General features: G+C 59.7%; 1 protein-coding gene across 1 annotated transcript in view; it reads right to left on the reverse strand.

Annotated features, from left to right (window-relative positions):
* ADGRB2 (adhesion G protein-coupled receptor B2) overlaps positions 1-16,932 on the reverse strand; it is a 73,509-nt gene extending 56,577 nt beyond the window's left edge. The window contains exon 1 of the mRNA XM_077837736.1: positions 16,134-16,932. Within this exon, the coding sequence (XP_077693862.1) occupies positions 16,134-16,923 (790 nt within the window). The 5' untranslated portion in view covers positions 16,924-16,932. The remainder of the gene's footprint in view (positions 1-16,133) is intronic.
* Between the last annotated feature and the right edge of the window lie 518 nt (positions 16,933-17,450).

Raw genomic sequence — 17,450 nt, forward strand, 5'->3', positions numbered from 1 at the left:
CAGAACCCTATTGGTATCCCCATTTTACAGAGAGGGACACAGGAACAGAGAGATTTCCATGATTTGTCCGCGGTCATGCAGTGAACAGGGGGCAGTGCTGGAAAGAGAACCCAGGAGTCCTGACTGCCAGGCCTGTGCTCTCGCCACTAGACCAAAGGCCTATGTGCTTCCCTTAATGGTTCCTGATTCTCTCGCCCTCTTCCCCTGCCGCCAGCTCCTCCCTCCCCCAGCACACAGGCCTCGCTCTCTCAAACAACTCAGGGTGCAGGTGCTGGGCTGGGCAAGGGCAGACAGGCGGGGAGCAGGCGAAGCCACCTCCAGATCTCCGAGGAACCGTTCCTGTCCCCACCCGCAGACCTCGCAGCTTTTGCCCTGGCCAAGGAATTGCACTGACGTGTGAGCCTCTAATACACAGCAGCACACTGCCCTCTGCCTCTGACCGCACTGCCTCACTGCCGGGCACTGCCCCCTGCCGCAGCATCACTGCGCCCGGCCTCTGACCTCACTGCCAGGCACTGCCCCCTGCTGCAGCGTCAATGCCCTCCACCTCTGACCGCACTGCCTCACTGCAAAGCACTGCCCCTGCTGCAGGATCACTGCGCTTGGCCGCTGACCTCACTGCCGGGCACTGCCCCCTGCTGCAGCGTCACTGCCCTCCGCCTCTGACCGCACTGCCTCACTGCAAAACACTGCCCCCTGCTGCAGCATCACTGCACTCTGCCTCTGGCCTCACTGCCGGGCACTGCCCCCTGCTGCAGTGTCACTGCCCTCCGCCTCTGACAGCACTGCCTCACTGCAAAGCACTGCCCTCTGCTGCAGCATCACTGCGCCCGGCCTCTGACCTCACTGCCGGGCACTGCCCCCTGCGGCATTGTCACTTTGCTCAGCCTCTGACTGCACTGCCCACTGCAGGGTGCTGCTCCCCCACTGCAGCGTCACTGCTTTCTGCCTCTGACTGCACTGCCAAACCCTGCCCCCTGCTACTGCATCACTGCGCTCTGCCTCTGACCGCCCCACCCCACTGCAGAGTGTTGCTCCCACACTGCAGCATCACTGCATTCTACCTCCAACCACGCTGCTTCACTGCAGGGCCCTCCCCCCACTACCCAAGGCATGCAGCCTGCATTGCAGTACGCCACCCACTGCCTCGTGTTGCCGTTGAGCAGCATTCACAGCATCCCAGTCCATCACCTCACTGCAGATTCTGCCTGGCACACTCTCGCTCCATCCAGCTCTGAGCTGGCACCAGGGCAGGCCCAAGCAGCGGGGGTTTCCGGACGGACTGGGCTGGGTTAGCCGGGTGCCATGGGTGGAGCCATGGAACAGCAGGGGGGGTGGGCACAGATGCAGCTGCAGAGCTAGAGGCGTGGGGGAGGACGAGGCCTGGAATAGCAGGGGGAGCTGCGGGGCCAGACTGCGATGCATTGGCAAGGTGGTGTTACAGGGTAGGGCAGGTCTGAGATGCACCCACCAAGCCTGACTCTGGGCAACAGAGTTAGTCCCCTGACACTTAGGAGAGCCCATGTTAAAATAAACCTTCCAAGAGAAGGCTGATCTTGCCCCTGCCGAGCGGGGCTCCCTTCCCCCTCGGGGTGATTCGACCCTTTGCACCGTCTAGTTCTTTGCTAAATCCCTTTGAGGATCCCTGCGATTTCATCTGGTTTGCACGCTTCCCTCTGGAGGCCAGGCAGCCGGCAAGGCTCATTTCTGGAACGGGCAGCACCCCCGTGACCTAGAGCCACCGTGCAATGGATTTAAGGAGCTCCCATAAGCACATCCACTCTGGAAAGCAGGCACACCACTGCCCACTTGGCCGGCCTGCTGCATGCTCGTGGACTACTTCACTGCGGTAGCACCGGGAGGCCCACCGGAGAACAGAACTCCTTTGTGCAAGGCGCGGTACACACACACACCCAGCCAGAGATAGGTCCAGCCCTGAAGAGCTTAACAATACACAAAGGGTGGGAGGAGAAGGGGAACCATAGAGAGCAAGACTTGCCCAGGTCAGAGACAGGAAGAGAACCCAGGAGTCCTGAGGCCCAAGCCCTGCCCACTGGGCCATGCTGGGCACATGTGGCAGCCAGACCCTGGGCAGCATCGTCGCAGCCTTTGCAAGGGGCAGGACGAGGATGCCAGCAGCACACAGGGTCTAGTGACAAGAGCTATAGGTGTCGTTCCACACACCGGCGAGCTCACACAGCCCCTGCAATGGGGAGCTGAGCTGATCGCTGACTGGCTCACAGGATTTACTATGCACCAGGGCAAAGCAGATAGCAAATGCTACGGAGGCAGGATGCCCGGGTCCCCTGCTTGGATGCTGGGGGCCCGGGCAGGGCCAGGCAGAACCTGGCCCCAGCTCTGTGGTGTTCCTCCCCCAGCCCCTGTCGGCGAGTTTTGCAATACCAGGCGCGACGTGGCTAGAGGCAGGTGCACAGTCCAAGCACCTTCCTCCTGCCACATCCTTGGGCGCACAGAGCACATGCCAGGAGAGCGCCCACCTGCCGGAGAGAGCCGAGCGCGCGGCGTTTCACAGCCTAGCTAGCACCCTCCTGCAGGACCCACGTCCAGCAGCCGGAGCACAAGAGAGACGGACTGGGGGCTGGCGGGGGGGGATCCACGTGAAAAGCCAGCGAGAGGCACGGCTGATTCCGGCCTCGTGGTGGACAAGGCTGCAGTGGCTGAGGCCCTGGGAGTCTGCGTATCCCCCCCGCCGGCAGAACACAGTGCCCCCGCCCCCCCGCCCCAACCACGCCCTCCAGAGCCGCGGCCAAGCCAGGAGCCTTCCACCACTTCCCTGAGAGAACCACGTCCTGTGGGCCCTGCATCTCCCCAGCAGCTAATGTCACCTGGGGCCTATATTCAGCTAACATTTTCCTTTGCTCAATTTCACCCAGGCCCCCTGTTGCATTCCTCCCTCCCCCGCCCCCAGGGTGCGCACCCTTTCCCCGAGCCCCCTAACAGCTGGGCCTCCCTCCTCCGATCTCAGATCACTGTGAGACTTTGGGCAGCTTCAGGCCTTTAGCTGCGAACAGCCGGGGAGGCTGCCCTCAGAGTATCAGCTCGGGCAGTCTGAGGGAGCCAGGGGTTCCCCTCGCCCAGCAGGGCTGGAGGAAATGGGCCTACTCACGAGGGCTGTGCAGCGGATCCCTGCAGCCGAGCTCCCAGAGAGGCGCCTGTGATGTTACTGACTTGAACTGGGATCGTATAGAACAGTGTTGCAACCAAGATCCTGTAGTGGCGCCAAATCGTGTATAAAGGGGGTCAAACAAGGCGTCTAAGACGAGGTGATGGTTGGCTGGTTCGGATTATGCTGTCTGTTTGCGTGAATCATTTTTGTATTTAAAGATATAAGTATTGGCTCTCTTCTGTCTGTATTCCAAACTAATGCTATGCTTCTGGGGGACACCCCAGACAAGTTGGTATCAGCTCTGCCTAGCCTGCTGGATGGCCCATTAGGGACCATCAGCTACACAACTGACCCACTGAGAGAAGGCAGACTCGCCTGGGGACTCAGCCAGGGGTGCAGGGATCTGCCTATGGACAGAACTCCATGGTGTTTCCAGGCCATGTCAGGGGCAGCTTGTCTTTGGGACAAAGAAAGAGACCACATGGCAAGAGACTATACAAAGCTGCGGCAGCTCCTCCATCTTGTCTTCAGTCCTGCTTCTGACCTCTGGAGGGACTTTGCTACACTGAAGTTTTGAACCAAGGACAGAAAGACCCATCCCAGCTGTGGGTGTTCTCCAGAGACTGGATTTGAACCTGCCGTTTATTCCATCACTGCTACAAGCCTGAACCAAGAACTTTGCCATGACTGTATGTCATTGATCCCACTTAACCAATTCTAGCTCTCATCTGTATCTTTTCCCTTTTATGAATGAACCTTTAGATTTTAGATTCTAAAGGATTGGCAACCGCATGATTTGTGGGTAAGATCTGATTTGGGGCTTGGTCCTTTGGGATCGAGAGAACCCTTTTTCTTTTACTGGGGTATTGGTTTTCATAATCATCTGTCCCCATAACAAGGGACACTGGTGGAGATACTGGGAAACTGGAGTGCCTAAGGGAATTGCTTGTGTGACTTGTAGTTAGCCAGTGGGGTGAGACCAAAGTCTGCTCTGTCTGGCTGGTTTGGTTTGCCTTGGAGGTGGAAAAACCCCAGCCTTGCGCTGTAACTGCCCTGCTTCAAGGAATCGGTCCCGAATTGGCACTCTCCGTTGGGTCCTGCCAGAACCAGCCTCGTTACAGCGTCGCAGCAGAATTCAGCTCCGACTGAGCAGAAGGGATGCGGGTTGGGCTGGGGTGAGCATCTAAAGGGCTCCCATGTTCATCCTCTGTAGATCCCGGACCCCCCAGCTCTTCCCCGCACCGGTCCCCTGCGAGCGAAGGTCAGCAGGCAAGGTGCCAAGCGCTGGGATCCCAGCCTCGTAAATGCCCACCTGCCCCCTCTGCGAGCCCGGCCCCTCACCACCCACCCCCTGTGCCCCGCTGACGCGGCAGCCGAGAAGGGGGCCGCGCCCGCCCCGGTTTGATTTGATGGCGGTGTTCTTCGCTCGCCACCTGACAGATTGCTGCAGTGAGGTGCCACAAATTGATGGCTTGGCTCACCAAAAATAACAAGAGATCCATCAAGGGTGCTTAGCGTGAAATTAACAGGCGTGTGGATGTGCTCATCAAAGACGCATGCCAGCCACAGGAGCGGGGGCACCTTTGACTCCTAGGCCCCCCCCCACCTCTCCCACCCCCCCCCAACTCCTTATCCTTCCCTCACACCCTCCCTCCCCCACCCATAGGACGACAGCGGACATCTTGGGGAAAGAGTCTCCTCTCTGTGCCACGGCTGGTGGATCCCTGCGTCAGCCTAGAGAGGGGGGAGCCCGCAGACAGGACCGCATTCCCAGTGCAGGGCTCCCTAGCACAACTGCTCCCTCGACTGCAGGCCTCAGTGCCGGGAGCTCTGCTGAGCAGACCCCCTGAGCTACACGTGCAACGCCACAAGCTGGCAGCAGTAGTAGGCTGTTATACTCCTTTGTGGAGCAGCCGACGAAGAGTGACGTGGCACTCAGCCAGCATGCAGCATGGTTCTTTCCCAGCAGAGGCCTGCCTGTGTAGCTAATGCCAGGTGTATGGGGGCACACAGAGCCCCCCGGTTTCTCCCCCGGCCGCTCTCTGAGCAGGGTGCTTCCCTCTGTGCAGCCGCAGGGGGCAGGGGGATACTAAAAAGGAGTCCCCCGTGAACACACACGTACACAAAGCGCACACGCAGATGCACAAACACACACGCTCCAAGACATGCACTGATGCATGCATGGACCCACACACACCAACACATACAAACACGCTCAGACACATGTGCAGGCCACCGTACTGGCTCTAACAACCTCCTCCCCTCCCACCCCGAATGGATGCTCTGGGAGGGTTTGCAAGGCCATTCCCTGCACTGCCCAGCCAGCTAATAGGAACCAGGCAGCGCCTGGTGGTTTCACTCGGTGCAGAAAGCTTTGCTGAGCCCCGTCTGTCAAGGGGAGCGTGCAGGGGTGCTCCCCTCCTGTTATCCCATCTGGCCCAGTGCAGGGAGGTTGGGGGAGGCTCTCCGGCAGTGGCTATTGCTTTCTGCTGTGTGCACCTGCCCGTCTGCGGCGCTCCCAGAGCATGGCTCTGTCATTGGCCTGCAGATGCTTCACGCCACCGGAAACAAACAGCAGCGAGCTCCGGCGATGATATTGACCGGCATGAATATCACAGATAACGGTCCTGTGCAGAGACGATTGGAAAGAGGAGGAAACCCCCCCCCTTCCAGAACTCCTGTTAGGCTCCCAGCCGCTGCCAGTGGCCTAGGGCCACCACCCTGGAGAAGCGGGCTTCCAGCAGCGAGACCTTCCCCACAGCACCGCCCTGGCAAGGCCGGCTGGGCGTGGAGTGGTGCCCACTTCCTAGCAGCAGTGCCCCAGCAATGGCAGCTGAGATCAGTGTAACGTGAACTTCCTCCCAGCAGTGCCCTGTGAGAACAGGGCAGCAACAGAGGGCAGAATTGGGAGTGAATCCGTTCCAAAGCCCTCCTCCCCAACCCACACACCCCCACCAAAACTGGACTTGCTAGATGCCCATTGCGGTGCCTGTCCTATACCCACAGGAGAGGGACCCTTGGCCTCCCCCACCCTGCCTCCCCACGGGGCGGATGCTGCTGCTAGGTGGATTAGGCACCCGCCTTGTCAGTATCTCTGCTGTGCATGAAATACACTCAGGCCGCTGACTGTGCTGATACTTATTGGTGCCATAAAGGGACCCAAATTTACTGACTGTTGCTTCCGACTCAATCTACTCCATGCCCCGGCGCGTCCCCTTTGGAAGGGCTCAGGACACACGAGCAGGGAGCGTCCGAAGATCTCCCCAGCTCTGGGGAGTTGGGAGCAGCAGACGGGGGGACTGGAAGGTGGATAAAGCCACCAGCTGAGGGAGAGTCCGACGGGGGGAGTGCCGCTATGCAGAGCCAGCCACCCGCTTCCCCACTGGAAATGATCAGGAGTTATGAACGGTGCAGCGAGTGCCCAGAACAAATAATAAATTCACAGGATATATGAGGGCACTTTCCCCACTTACGTTGAACAAAGAAACCAAATTCAATTTCCTTTGGAAAGTACTAAATCCCGGGCTGTCGCCTTGCAGAGCCTCCCGCGCCAGGGAACCAGCCCCACCTGTCCCCTCCTTCTCAGGTCCCTTCCCTGCCACATCCGACTCTCATTCCCCTTGCTTGGGCTTTTGCCAGCACAGCTCTGTACTTCGGGTCTCTGGCTAATGGTTCTCAGTAGAGCCACCTGTCTCCTCCGCTGTTCTGCCCTCAGAGCCACGGAGTTGGGTCCTGGGAGTGAGGGAGGGGGCTGTGCCAAGGACAACATGGGCAAGAAAGAAAGAAAGAAAGAAAGAAAGATGAGGGAGGAAGACCAACCGAGAGGACCATTCCTCGAGTCATCTGCTGGGGCCCTAATTTCTCCACGGGGTGTGAGTAACAAGCAGAGACTCCCGTGCACACAGGAAGCTGGAAAGCTGGCCCAGAGGAGCTGGCAGGAGGCTCTGGTGCAGGAGCACATGGTGACCCCATGGCAGAGCCTTGCTCCGTGGGCAGCACAAGGCGAGGAGCAGAAGGGACAAGGCCCCACGGGAGACGATTGGGTCCCAAGTTAGGAAACGGCAGCAGATCCTTCCCCAAATCATGAGCGAAATGACCCAGCTGCCTCTGGCAGGGCTGGCATCCCAGCCTGGGAGCAACAATGCAGGCACCTTGCATCGGGGCAGCCAGCACAGAACTGGTCGGCCACAGGCACCGCCATGCTCATGGGCCGGGGGAACTACCAGGGACACCACGGCAGTGAGTCTCTGTCATTTCGATCTAAATAGTTCAACATGCAGGGAAATCACATCCCCAGCTGTGGATCCCCATCCACATCTCGGCTAAGTTCATCCAGCCTCACAAATCTCTTAGGCAGATCCCAGTGGAAACTTGGACTCTTCACATCCTATCTAAAGCAATGGGACTGTTAAACAGCTACTGCGCTGCGCCCCAGAGGTGGCTGCATTTCAGCGGCAGGAGAAGCCACAAGATTTCTCTATAGATTAGAATGGATAGACAGAGGGGAGTTCGAGTCTGCTACCCTGAATTGATGGGGGAGGCGGCGTATTGCAGGGCGGAAGTTGGCCACTGCGTATAAGGAGCTAGAAAACGCCAGGCGGAAGCAAAGGAAGGTAAAAGGGTGCAAAGGGGGAGCGATCCCCCGGGACTCTCCAGCTGCTTTGCCCCGATACACGGAGCAGAACAAACACAACGTGACCGCGATCGTCCACGTTTGCTTAACGGAAACCCCGGCTGGGCAAGGGCTGCAAATACCCTCACGCCACGAATAGCCAGGGCTGCGATTGGAACAGACACGGCAATGCACCCGCAGAGGGCCTCCCCACTGACCTCCGTGCACCCCCCAAGCCTCCCAAAAACTGTCCCCCCAGACTCCCCCAGACACAGGCCCCACAGCCCCCCCGATGAAGTCCCCCAATGCACCCCCATAGAGCTCTTCCCGACTCCAACCGCCCTGCACACTCACCCCCACATGCAGGACCCACATTGAGTGCCAAGCACCCTGCTCCAGCTTGGCTCGCTCTGCTCCCCGCAGGCAGGCCCAGTCCGACGGCTTTCACAACAGGCCCCTTCGTGAAGTGCTGGAGCCAAGAGGTCTCTGCCTGTCCCCCACATTTATCTCCATCTGCCCCCTCCTGGCTTGCTCTGCTTGGTGCTTTCTTTAGTCATCAGCTTCCAGAAAAATCCACTCTTTTCACCTCACAGGGATGTGTGTGATCACTGGACAATCTGCTCCACTGTGCATTTAGCTGTGTGCTGGGAGTACCTCTCCCAGCCCTTCACACCAGCTCTGTGCAGCTCAAAATCTGGGCTCTCCCACCAGCAGAAGTGGGTCCAATGAAAGATCTTACCTCCCCCACTCATCTCTGCTCAGAGGAAGGCAGAGAAGCACTTCATGCTGACACCAGAGTGATCCCCATAAGAAAGAGGGGAGAGGGCAAGTCAAACACACACCCTGGGCTCCCCTCACCCTCCCCACGGGCTAACGCTCCCCCAGGAAGGAGGGGGACTGAAGACAGAGAAGAGCTGGCAAGCTGCCCAGCTGCTAATGGCCTGTTCTCTTGGGCACCCGGAGATACTAAGACCCGGGGCCCCACCGCTCTGATCATCTAGCCTGGCTACCCAGGTGACACAGGCCAGAGCAATTCACCCGGCGACTCCTGCCGCCCCGGCAATGACCCTCCGCAGTGATGTACGCGATGGACAAAGCCGAGCGCGGCTGGCCAGCCTAGCGGGAGATCTGCCTGTCGCCTAATCCAGCCTGTCGTCGGGGTATCTGAGCCTCTCCTGCCCAGCACTGCAGGTATCCTCACATCCCCTCTGAGACAAGCCAGTATCATCACCTCCTCTTTTACTGATGGGGAAACTGAGGCAGGCATCGAGCCAGGAATTGAACCCGGTCACACGGGTCCCAGCCCACGGCCTTGCCCGCATGGCCATTCTTCCACCACCAGTACCGTGGCTTTGGCACCTTCCCAGGGATTGCACCAAGCCCACCCCATCAGGATACGTCTCCCTTTGGTCTGTTCCATCCGATCATCCACCCCCCAGGCCCGGCTGCCACCTGCCCAAATCTCACATGCTTCCCTTCTTGTTCATCGCCCTTCCGAAGCCAGTTCCTGGCAGCGTGGCGGTTGCCATGGCTACCCGACAGCTTTCAGCCACCTCTCGGCAGCGCTGCGGTCTCCCACGTGGGTGGTGGGACTGGGGGGGCGGGGCGGGAGGACAACTGCAACCAGCTCCTTCCAGCGGGCTCGGCGGGATAGCGCCCAGCAGGATTCGCACTCAGCGCTCTGCCCCCCACAGCATGCGGGCCCCGCAGGCGCAGGGGGAAGTTTGGTCTCCCCAACCGAGACGCAGGGCTTCGCGTCCCAGGCTGCTGGGAGAGCATGGCCCACCTGTGAGCCTGGACCAACAGAGGAGGCGGCTGCAGGCGGGACCAGTCCGGCATCCTCTCCATCACACCTCGCCGCCTGCCCCTTCTACGCCTCCGGATTGGCGCCTCCCCATTTCAGCAGCAAGTGAACCTGAAAATTCAGAGCAAATCCGAAGCAGAATGCGCCGCGCTGGCTCCGAGACGGAGCCGCCAGAAACACACCGGTCCGTGTGGCTGGGTGGCTAAACTAGACACTGGCCCAGGCTCGCTCCAGGGAGCCCTGGCCCGGGAGCCCTCCAGGGTTAGCAAACCCAGCTCCGTTCTGCCTGGTTCAGCTTCCACCCAGGGCACTGCTGGGCTTCAGTTCCCATGGGGACTTTCCAGCGGCCCCAACCTCTGTGCAGATCTTTGCCAATCGGGGCTGCTGTACAGGGCAGGGCTGGGGTCCCTTGGCAGCCCCTTCCCCCCGCCGGTGATGCTTCTTTTGCAAGCACCAGTGTTTTCTCACCGTGGCACAGATCCTGACTGTGCTCTGGAGGGAGGCAGCCGTGAACAGCTCCAGGCGTGGTCACAGCTAAAATCCCCCTCCCCACCCCCAATCTCACACTCACACTCGCCCACAGCCTCTGGGCTGGCACGGAATTTGCCAGGCTCCTAGGGATGATAAAGCTCCGTGCAAACGTGGGCAGCGCACGGATGCCGGAAGGAAGCGTGTGTTTATGCATGTGCATTCACAGCAGAGTAAGCGAGCGGGGGGGTGGGGGTGCACGCCCACGTGCAGGGAAGGCTGGCAGAGTTCACATGCAAGCGTGTCTTTGTGCTTGCCCAGGAAATGAAGGCCTGCAGCAGATCCTCCACCGAGGGCCTTCTGCCCTGACACAACAGCCCAGACCCATCCGGGGACGGGGCATAACCCAGGAACGACTCCGCTCACCACCGAGCACCGCCCCACAGCTCTCTGAGCCAGTTTCAACCCCCTGCCCTGCACTGAGCTCCGGAGGAGCCAGGCCTGGTCCCGTCGGGAGCAAGCAGGCCGGGGGGAATGTGTGGCTCTAGCTCCCTGGGGGAGGCCTGATGAGATCACGGCTGGGCCTCTGCCAATGCTGAATAAAAGGCCCAGCATTCAGCCCCACAGCCCAGCCTGCCATGGAGAACCTGAAAGGCAAACAGGGGGCTATTCTTAGCAGTGTCTCCATGAAGCCAGGACTTGGGGGGATGCCAGGTGTGAGTCCCGGCTGGGGCAGGCTAGGGCCCCCCCCGCAACCCACCATCTTCAGCGAAAGCCGCGCTCGGGAACATCAACAACTCTGTCCTCTCGTCTGCCGCGATGCTCGCTGCTTCTCCAGCCAGGAACAGGCAGGCTTCCCGCTGCAGGGCACTGGAGTGAGGCCGGCTTCTCTGTCGCCAGCTGTGGCCTCACACGCATGCACACAAACTCATCACAACCACACACACACACCCCCCCTTTTGACACGCTTGCTGACACTCTAACAACAAGTTGGAGGTTTATCAGACCTAGCACATCAGTAGCTGTTCTCTCCCCAGATTAACCCGCGTCTCTTGTCAGTTCCTGGATGCGCTGCCCCCTGCTCTCTGATTGTGCATAAAGAAGATCCTGTGCATTTGTGTTTGTGTCCAGGTGTGTGCCTAATGCACAAAAACACACACAGCCGTGAGTGTCTGAGTGTGCATGAGACCGTGCACGAGCATACAGCCATGAAAGGAAAGTGCAGAAGGCAGAGGAGAATACGCACAAGCACATGGGAATACAAATACCTGCAGCAGCAAGCCAAAGAACACCCGTGGGAAAGCTGGAATGTGAGCGACAACGCGCACAAGCATGCAGCTACGCAAGGTTGAAGAACGTGCACGAGAGTGAGGGAGCCACAGCATGCACAAGTGTGCAAATGTGAAAAACGATGCATTGCGTGCCAGTGCGCAAGAGTGAAGGATGTCTGGGTCAGCGTGCCATGCCACGCACAGGTGTGCTAATGTGAAAGACGGTGTGCAATTGTGTGAGAAAGAAGAGTGCGTGTGAGCGTGCAAGAATGTGAGGGTGAGATCAAGCACACACGCGTACACGAGCGAGCGGGAACGTGCGGCGCTCCTAGAAAGGTGGGAGCCCTGATCCATCCATAAGCTCTGTATGGCAGAGGGGCTGCTGAGCTGCGTGAGAAGGGAGGACAGGGTCACAAACCGGGGATTCAGGACAGACGTGCGAGGGAGGCAGTGGCACTAAATGCCAATGCCCAGCGATATGCCAGTCCAGTAGTGGCCCAAATCCGGCAGCTGATCCCGCGAGCAAAGCTGATGGGGCCGGGCGCCACATGCCGGCATCCCAGCCTGGCCCAGGCCGTCGTACGCTCTGTGGCGCGAGCTGTCGACACGCTCCCAAAGCCCAGGCTGTCTCCAGCAAGCCCTGCCAACCCTGCCCATGATCATCCTGCCAATAAAATGAATTACCCCTGCGACTTCATCTCTACAGTAACATTTTACATCCAGGTGCCTTGTGGGTTTAATTGAATGTCAAACATAATTTGGCGAAGTTCAGGCAACTGCCCTTCCAGAACAATCACCGCTCGGGCACACACAGAGACACAGGAGCCTGCTCAGAGCAGCAGCCTCGGAGATCCCCAGGGGGCACGAGGGGGCCTGGCGCACGACACGGGCGATTGAGCCAGGCAGCTCTGCTGGGCACCCCTCCCCTCGAGGCCGCCCACTTGCAGCTGGCTCAGGACAGCGCTGGCTGCTGGGGAGCTGGCCTGCAGTGAGTTTGGAGGGGGTCTCTGCCCATATGGCCGTACCACGAAAGCCGTCACCCCGACAGGCCTGGGCTGGCAGCGAGAGACCAAGGACAGACTGCACCCTGGAGATGCCCACTGCACTCCAGCGTACCCTGGGATCCGGAGAGCTCCAGCCTGCTAAACATGGCCCATGCTGCATGTTACCGCTTGTATTACGGCAGCAGCCACAGCCTCAGCACAGAGCAGGGCCCCACTGTGCACAAACACACAGCGAGAGACAGCCCCTGTCCCACTCCTGTGATCTACACAGACAAGACAAGCAAGGGATGGCAGAAAGGGCATAGCCTCCCTCCCCAGATGCAGAAACTGAACCCCGAGAAATTCAGCAAACATTTCTATCCATACATATGTAAAAAACCCTGCTTACAAATAAACATGGATATTCTCCATCAAAATTATCAACACACGCAGGCAGAATGCTGCCCAAGCCAGCTACCCAACAGGCCGGTCGAGAGCACACTAGCCTCTTCCAGCAGGGAACCACAGGGCACCTCTAAGCTGCAAAAAAGTCATAAACAAACTCGGGGCAGCAAGTCTCAGAGCCTGGGGCAATTGACTCAGGCTTGTGCTACAGGGCCAAATCGAGTAGCGTAGACGTTCCTGCTTGGTCTGGAGCCTGGACACTGAGACACCCCACCTTGCCGGCTTTCGGAGCCCAGCAGGAACGTCTCCACCGACGTTTAGCTCTGTAGCGCAAGCCCGAGTCAGGTGATCCGGGCTCGGAGACCCACAGGGGTTGTTTTTGGCTGGGGTTTTTTTTTTGTTTTTTTTTTTTTTGCACTGTAGACATGCCCCTAGACAACAGGGCATCAGCGCCCACTCTTGGAAACCCACACTGTCCCAGGGCTGCCCGAAGCCAACCGTGGCATTACTACGCAGACAGCCTACGGCCCCCAGTACTCACACACAGAGGGCAAGGCAGCGTGCTCCCAGGACACACAGGGGGCGCCGGCTCTCCCAAGCCCTGCGGGGACCTGTCCCCATCCCGTGGGCTCTGCAGGGCTCCAAGCGCGAATCCCCCCAGGGAAAGCATCTGCGCCAGGCAGCAGGCTCCTAGCCTTCCGTCTAAATCTACATTTGAAAAAAGCACACCAAGATCTCCCGTGGAAGGAAGCGGTTTATAACCACGTGGCTGGAGGAGAGCAGGAATTATTCGGAGGGATTTGCCCAGGAAGACGTTTAGCTCCCAGTGGAAACACTGAAGCCCAGTAAAGAGTAGCCAGTAACGCTACAGGCCTGAGCCGATGAGGATAGCAGGAAGCAGCGCCCCAGATAAGGATATGTCACTGCCAAACTGCTCCGACACCCGTCCCGCCAGCCCTGGCACCTGGGGGAACATCTGGCCGGCTGCGATGGCCCACTGGGGGGCTACTCCTGGCCACAGCTCCCAATTCCAGTACCAAGGCAATTCGGATCTCGTACTGTTTGATTTACACAATGCTGCCGCTGCCCTCCAAACACACAGAGCCCTCAGCGGCCCAATGGTCCCCATTTGGAGGAAGTGACCCAGAAATATGGACTAGCGCCTACCCCTTAAAGCAAGGGGCACGAGTAAGCTGAGTGCATAAGCCAGCAGGGATGCCTCTCTGGTTACTGGCCACAGGTCAGAGGGCTCCAGGGCCCAAAGGGCCGATCCACCAGCCAGCTGTCACTGAAGAGCCTGGCAGGGGAAACAAAGAGCCAAGAGTCTGAAGAGCAAGGTCGCAAGGCAAACAAAACTCCGGCAGCATCTCAAACGGACATTTGTTCATGTCAAGAAACCACAGCATAGTTCGTCATTCATGTCAGTCAAGGGAGGACCAGGGCCAGAAGAGCAGGGGGCACTGTGGGTCTGGACTGAGATGCCCTGGAGGAGCTGCCCCAGACTGGCTCGAAGGGTGGGGGCCGTGGCAGATGCTGACTGGCCCTGGGAGAGGCGACCGTAAGCCCCCCCTCACACTTCTCTAGGAGTGGCTCAAAGCAGCAGCAGCCCACAGCATGGGCCACCCAGCCCCACTCTGCCGGGGCCGTGAGAACCAGCCCAGCCATCGGGCAGGGAGGCTCTGACGCTTTAATTTCACTTTAGGTTCATGAGATTCTACAACAAGCAAATGGCCTCATTCCTCCCGGTTAATAGCCCACAGAGCTCTGCCGTGCACCTGTCTATCCGGCCTGGAATAACAGGCACCTGGCCTGCTGCAGTCAGGCGTAACTGGTCACAGGAATGGGTCATTTTACCTGTCAATTGTTCGCTGCATCTCCGCCAGTGCGGGATGACAGGGCCTCCTGCCCCAGGCGCTCCAGTCATCGCGGCAGCCGCAGGAAGCTGGGGAGAAGCCCCCAGCCTCAGGAGGGAGCACAGGGGCTGCGCTAACTGGCTGGGGACGTGGGGCAGGACCAGCAGGGAAAGGCACCCCAAGTACCTACTTTCCCATTGCTGGGGGAAGAGGGGGAGGAGGAGAAATCGCCATGGCCTGAATTCACCCATCCCAGGGGTAAGTTGAGGTGGGGGGGCAGAATCCTGGGGCCTGACCAAAGCCCTTGGATTCCCGTCTTTCCATCGACTCCAGTGAATGGTGCAGCCACCGGCTGGGTGCAGGGCTGGATCCCCCCGCCCACTGCCCTCCAGTGCGCACCACCTCTTCACCCCCGCCCACCCCCACCCCAGTTGCTTTTCCATGCCTTCTCTCGGTGCGTCAGATGATGCCCCGGATCCACCCCCGTGATGGGAGTGCAGGAGAGACAGGCAAAACTCCAGCCCTATCTATGGGCGCAGCTGCCCCCTTGTGCCTTTCACTCTCTCCTCCTTGCAGCGCCAGCCTCAAGCCTCCAGCAAAGGCAGCTGGGAGGGACCGTTGTGATGGGGATGAGAGATCCAAGGCCTGGGATTTAGGAGAGGCTGCTGGGAGTCCCTTGGAGGCTGATGGGTCTGGGCTGGGCCCTGAAGTCCATTCTGTCCCCTGATGGACTTAGCACCCCACTGCACTTGGCCTTTCCCCTTCCACAGCGCCCTGGGGGACGCGCACGGAGCCATCTGCACCCAAGAGAAACGCCTCGGAGCCGGGAAACTGCAGCGGGCCAAGAAAGCTGGCAGGACGCTGCAAGTTGACGTGCTCAATTCTTCCCAGCCATCAAACCTTTCCCCTTCGCCAGCCTGAAGCCAGGCAGCTCGGCACTGCCAGAGTGCACGGTTGTCGCCGGGGGCCCTCTGGGCAGGCTCACGATACCCCAATGTACCCCAAAGCTGCCAGGTCCCATCACGCGACAACCTCACAACCCAGCAGCGCATCGGGAAGCAACACATTGCGCCCGGCTTGCGCTGCAGCGGCTCCCTTGCACACACACCCTGCACACATCTGCTCCGGGCGCCGGGGGCGGAGACTGGAACCGGAGTCGAGCTGGATTCCTTCCAGGCCAACCGGCAACATGAACTCCCAGCAAACACAAGGGCAGGATGCTAACAGACCGAAGTCCATTGTGGGCATCGCTAGGACGGACTGGAGCTGAGCGCTCTGGTTATAAACCAACTCCACTAGCTCCTCGTCTCCGCTCAGCACAGACTGGAGCCAGACGGGTCGCTAGCCGGATGCACTAGCCCGCGGCTGTAATCACTAGAGATGACCACTAATGTGCACGAGCGCCGCTGCCCTCTCCTGGATGGCATTAGAACTGCCCACGCTGGGCAACCTGCCCCCCAGAGGGCTAACAGGGGAAGTAGATTGTCGGTGGCAGAAGGGGCCAAATTCCATCCCCCTCTCAGCACCCAACGATCAAATGGAGCCCGAGCCGGCTGTGGCTCCCTTCCTCTGAACCCCCCGCCCCCCTCCAGGCCCCGGCGCCCCCTTACCGTATTTAATCTCCGGGGCGTATAAATCGTTCGCATTCCCAGAATGCAGCTCGGTCATGCAGCACTGGCTGCTGCTCGCGGCGGCCGGGGTGCCGGCTGGTGGCAGGGCATTGGAGAGGGTCTCGTTTGGCCGGGACGCCGGCGAGGCCTCGGCCTGGCAGCTGCAGCCCGCCTGGGTGAGGCCACAGCGCTGCCCCCCCTGCTCCCGCAGCTGCAAGCACTCCTCGAACCAGCGGCACAGCACCCCGCAGGTGAACTGGCTGGAGTTGTTGTTGTTGATGAGCAGAACCTCCACGAAGCGGAACTGCAGGGCGTCGGGGGCCAGCAGCCGCGGCGCTGCCTCCGGCTCGGCAGCCAGGCACAGCTGCACGAAGTTCTTATCGAAGTGCAGGAAGGTGATGGGGCTGGCGCCCTGGCACAGCTCCAGCCGGGCCTCCCCTTCCTCCTCCCCGTCCTCTGGGCCCCGCAGGGGCAGCCCCGCGTCGCCCTGCGGGCCGCAGGTGTAGTTGGCGAGGTAATGGTCGAGTGGCAGCACCATGGGGGAGAAGTGGGCGCACACCTGCTCCTCCCGGTTGAACTTGAGGTACAGGGAGTACTTGGTGGGGTCAGGGTTCTCCAGGGTCCACGAGCAGCCGGTGGTGATGGTGGGGAAGAGGTCCTTGAGCGAGAACGAGCCGTAGAGAACCCCGGAGGCCAGAGCTGAGCAGGCGCTGGGAGCTGGGTCGAAGCCCCGCGTTAGCCACAAGAGAGACGATATCACAGACAGTAAGAGGGGACCAGCAGGGGTCATCCTATGTCATTTGCCCTGCAGGAGAGAGAGACAGACAGACAGACAGAGCCTTACTGAGCTGCAGCAGAGGGAGGGGCTGTTATTACAGCAGAGTGCCAGGGCTCCGGAGTTAGGACATTCTCTTCCAAGTGCCGTAAAATCCACATCCTTACCCGTATCGCCTTGAAACTTGGCATGCCTCATGGGCACATGCAGTAGGGCTAGTGATCTAAATTTGGGGTCATTTGAGCAAGGGATTCCTGAGATACCTACCCCCCCTCAAATATATACATTACGGTAGCCTGAGCCTACAGCTATGCTAGATGTTGTACAGGCCGGTAACAAAGGGGATTGGCCCTGCCCAGGGCACGGAGCATCTGCCCCGCTGGCGGGTAGAGCAGACAGACAGGCGGGGGGAGGACAAGGGAGAACTGGGCAGGGGAGCAGCAGAGCATCCATTCCTGACCAATGCCAGGCAGCAGCATCTTGCGGGCGTCGCTGCAACGGTGGGATTTAAGGAGTTTAAGGGGGCGGAGCTTTATGACTCT

The sequence above is a fragment of the Eretmochelys imbricata genome, chromosome 19, assembly GCF_965152235.1.
Source record: "Eretmochelys imbricata isolate rEreImb1 chromosome 19, rEreImb1.hap1, whole genome shotgun sequence".
Classification (NCBI taxonomy): Eukaryota; Metazoa; Chordata; order Testudines; family Cheloniidae; genus Eretmochelys; species Eretmochelys imbricata.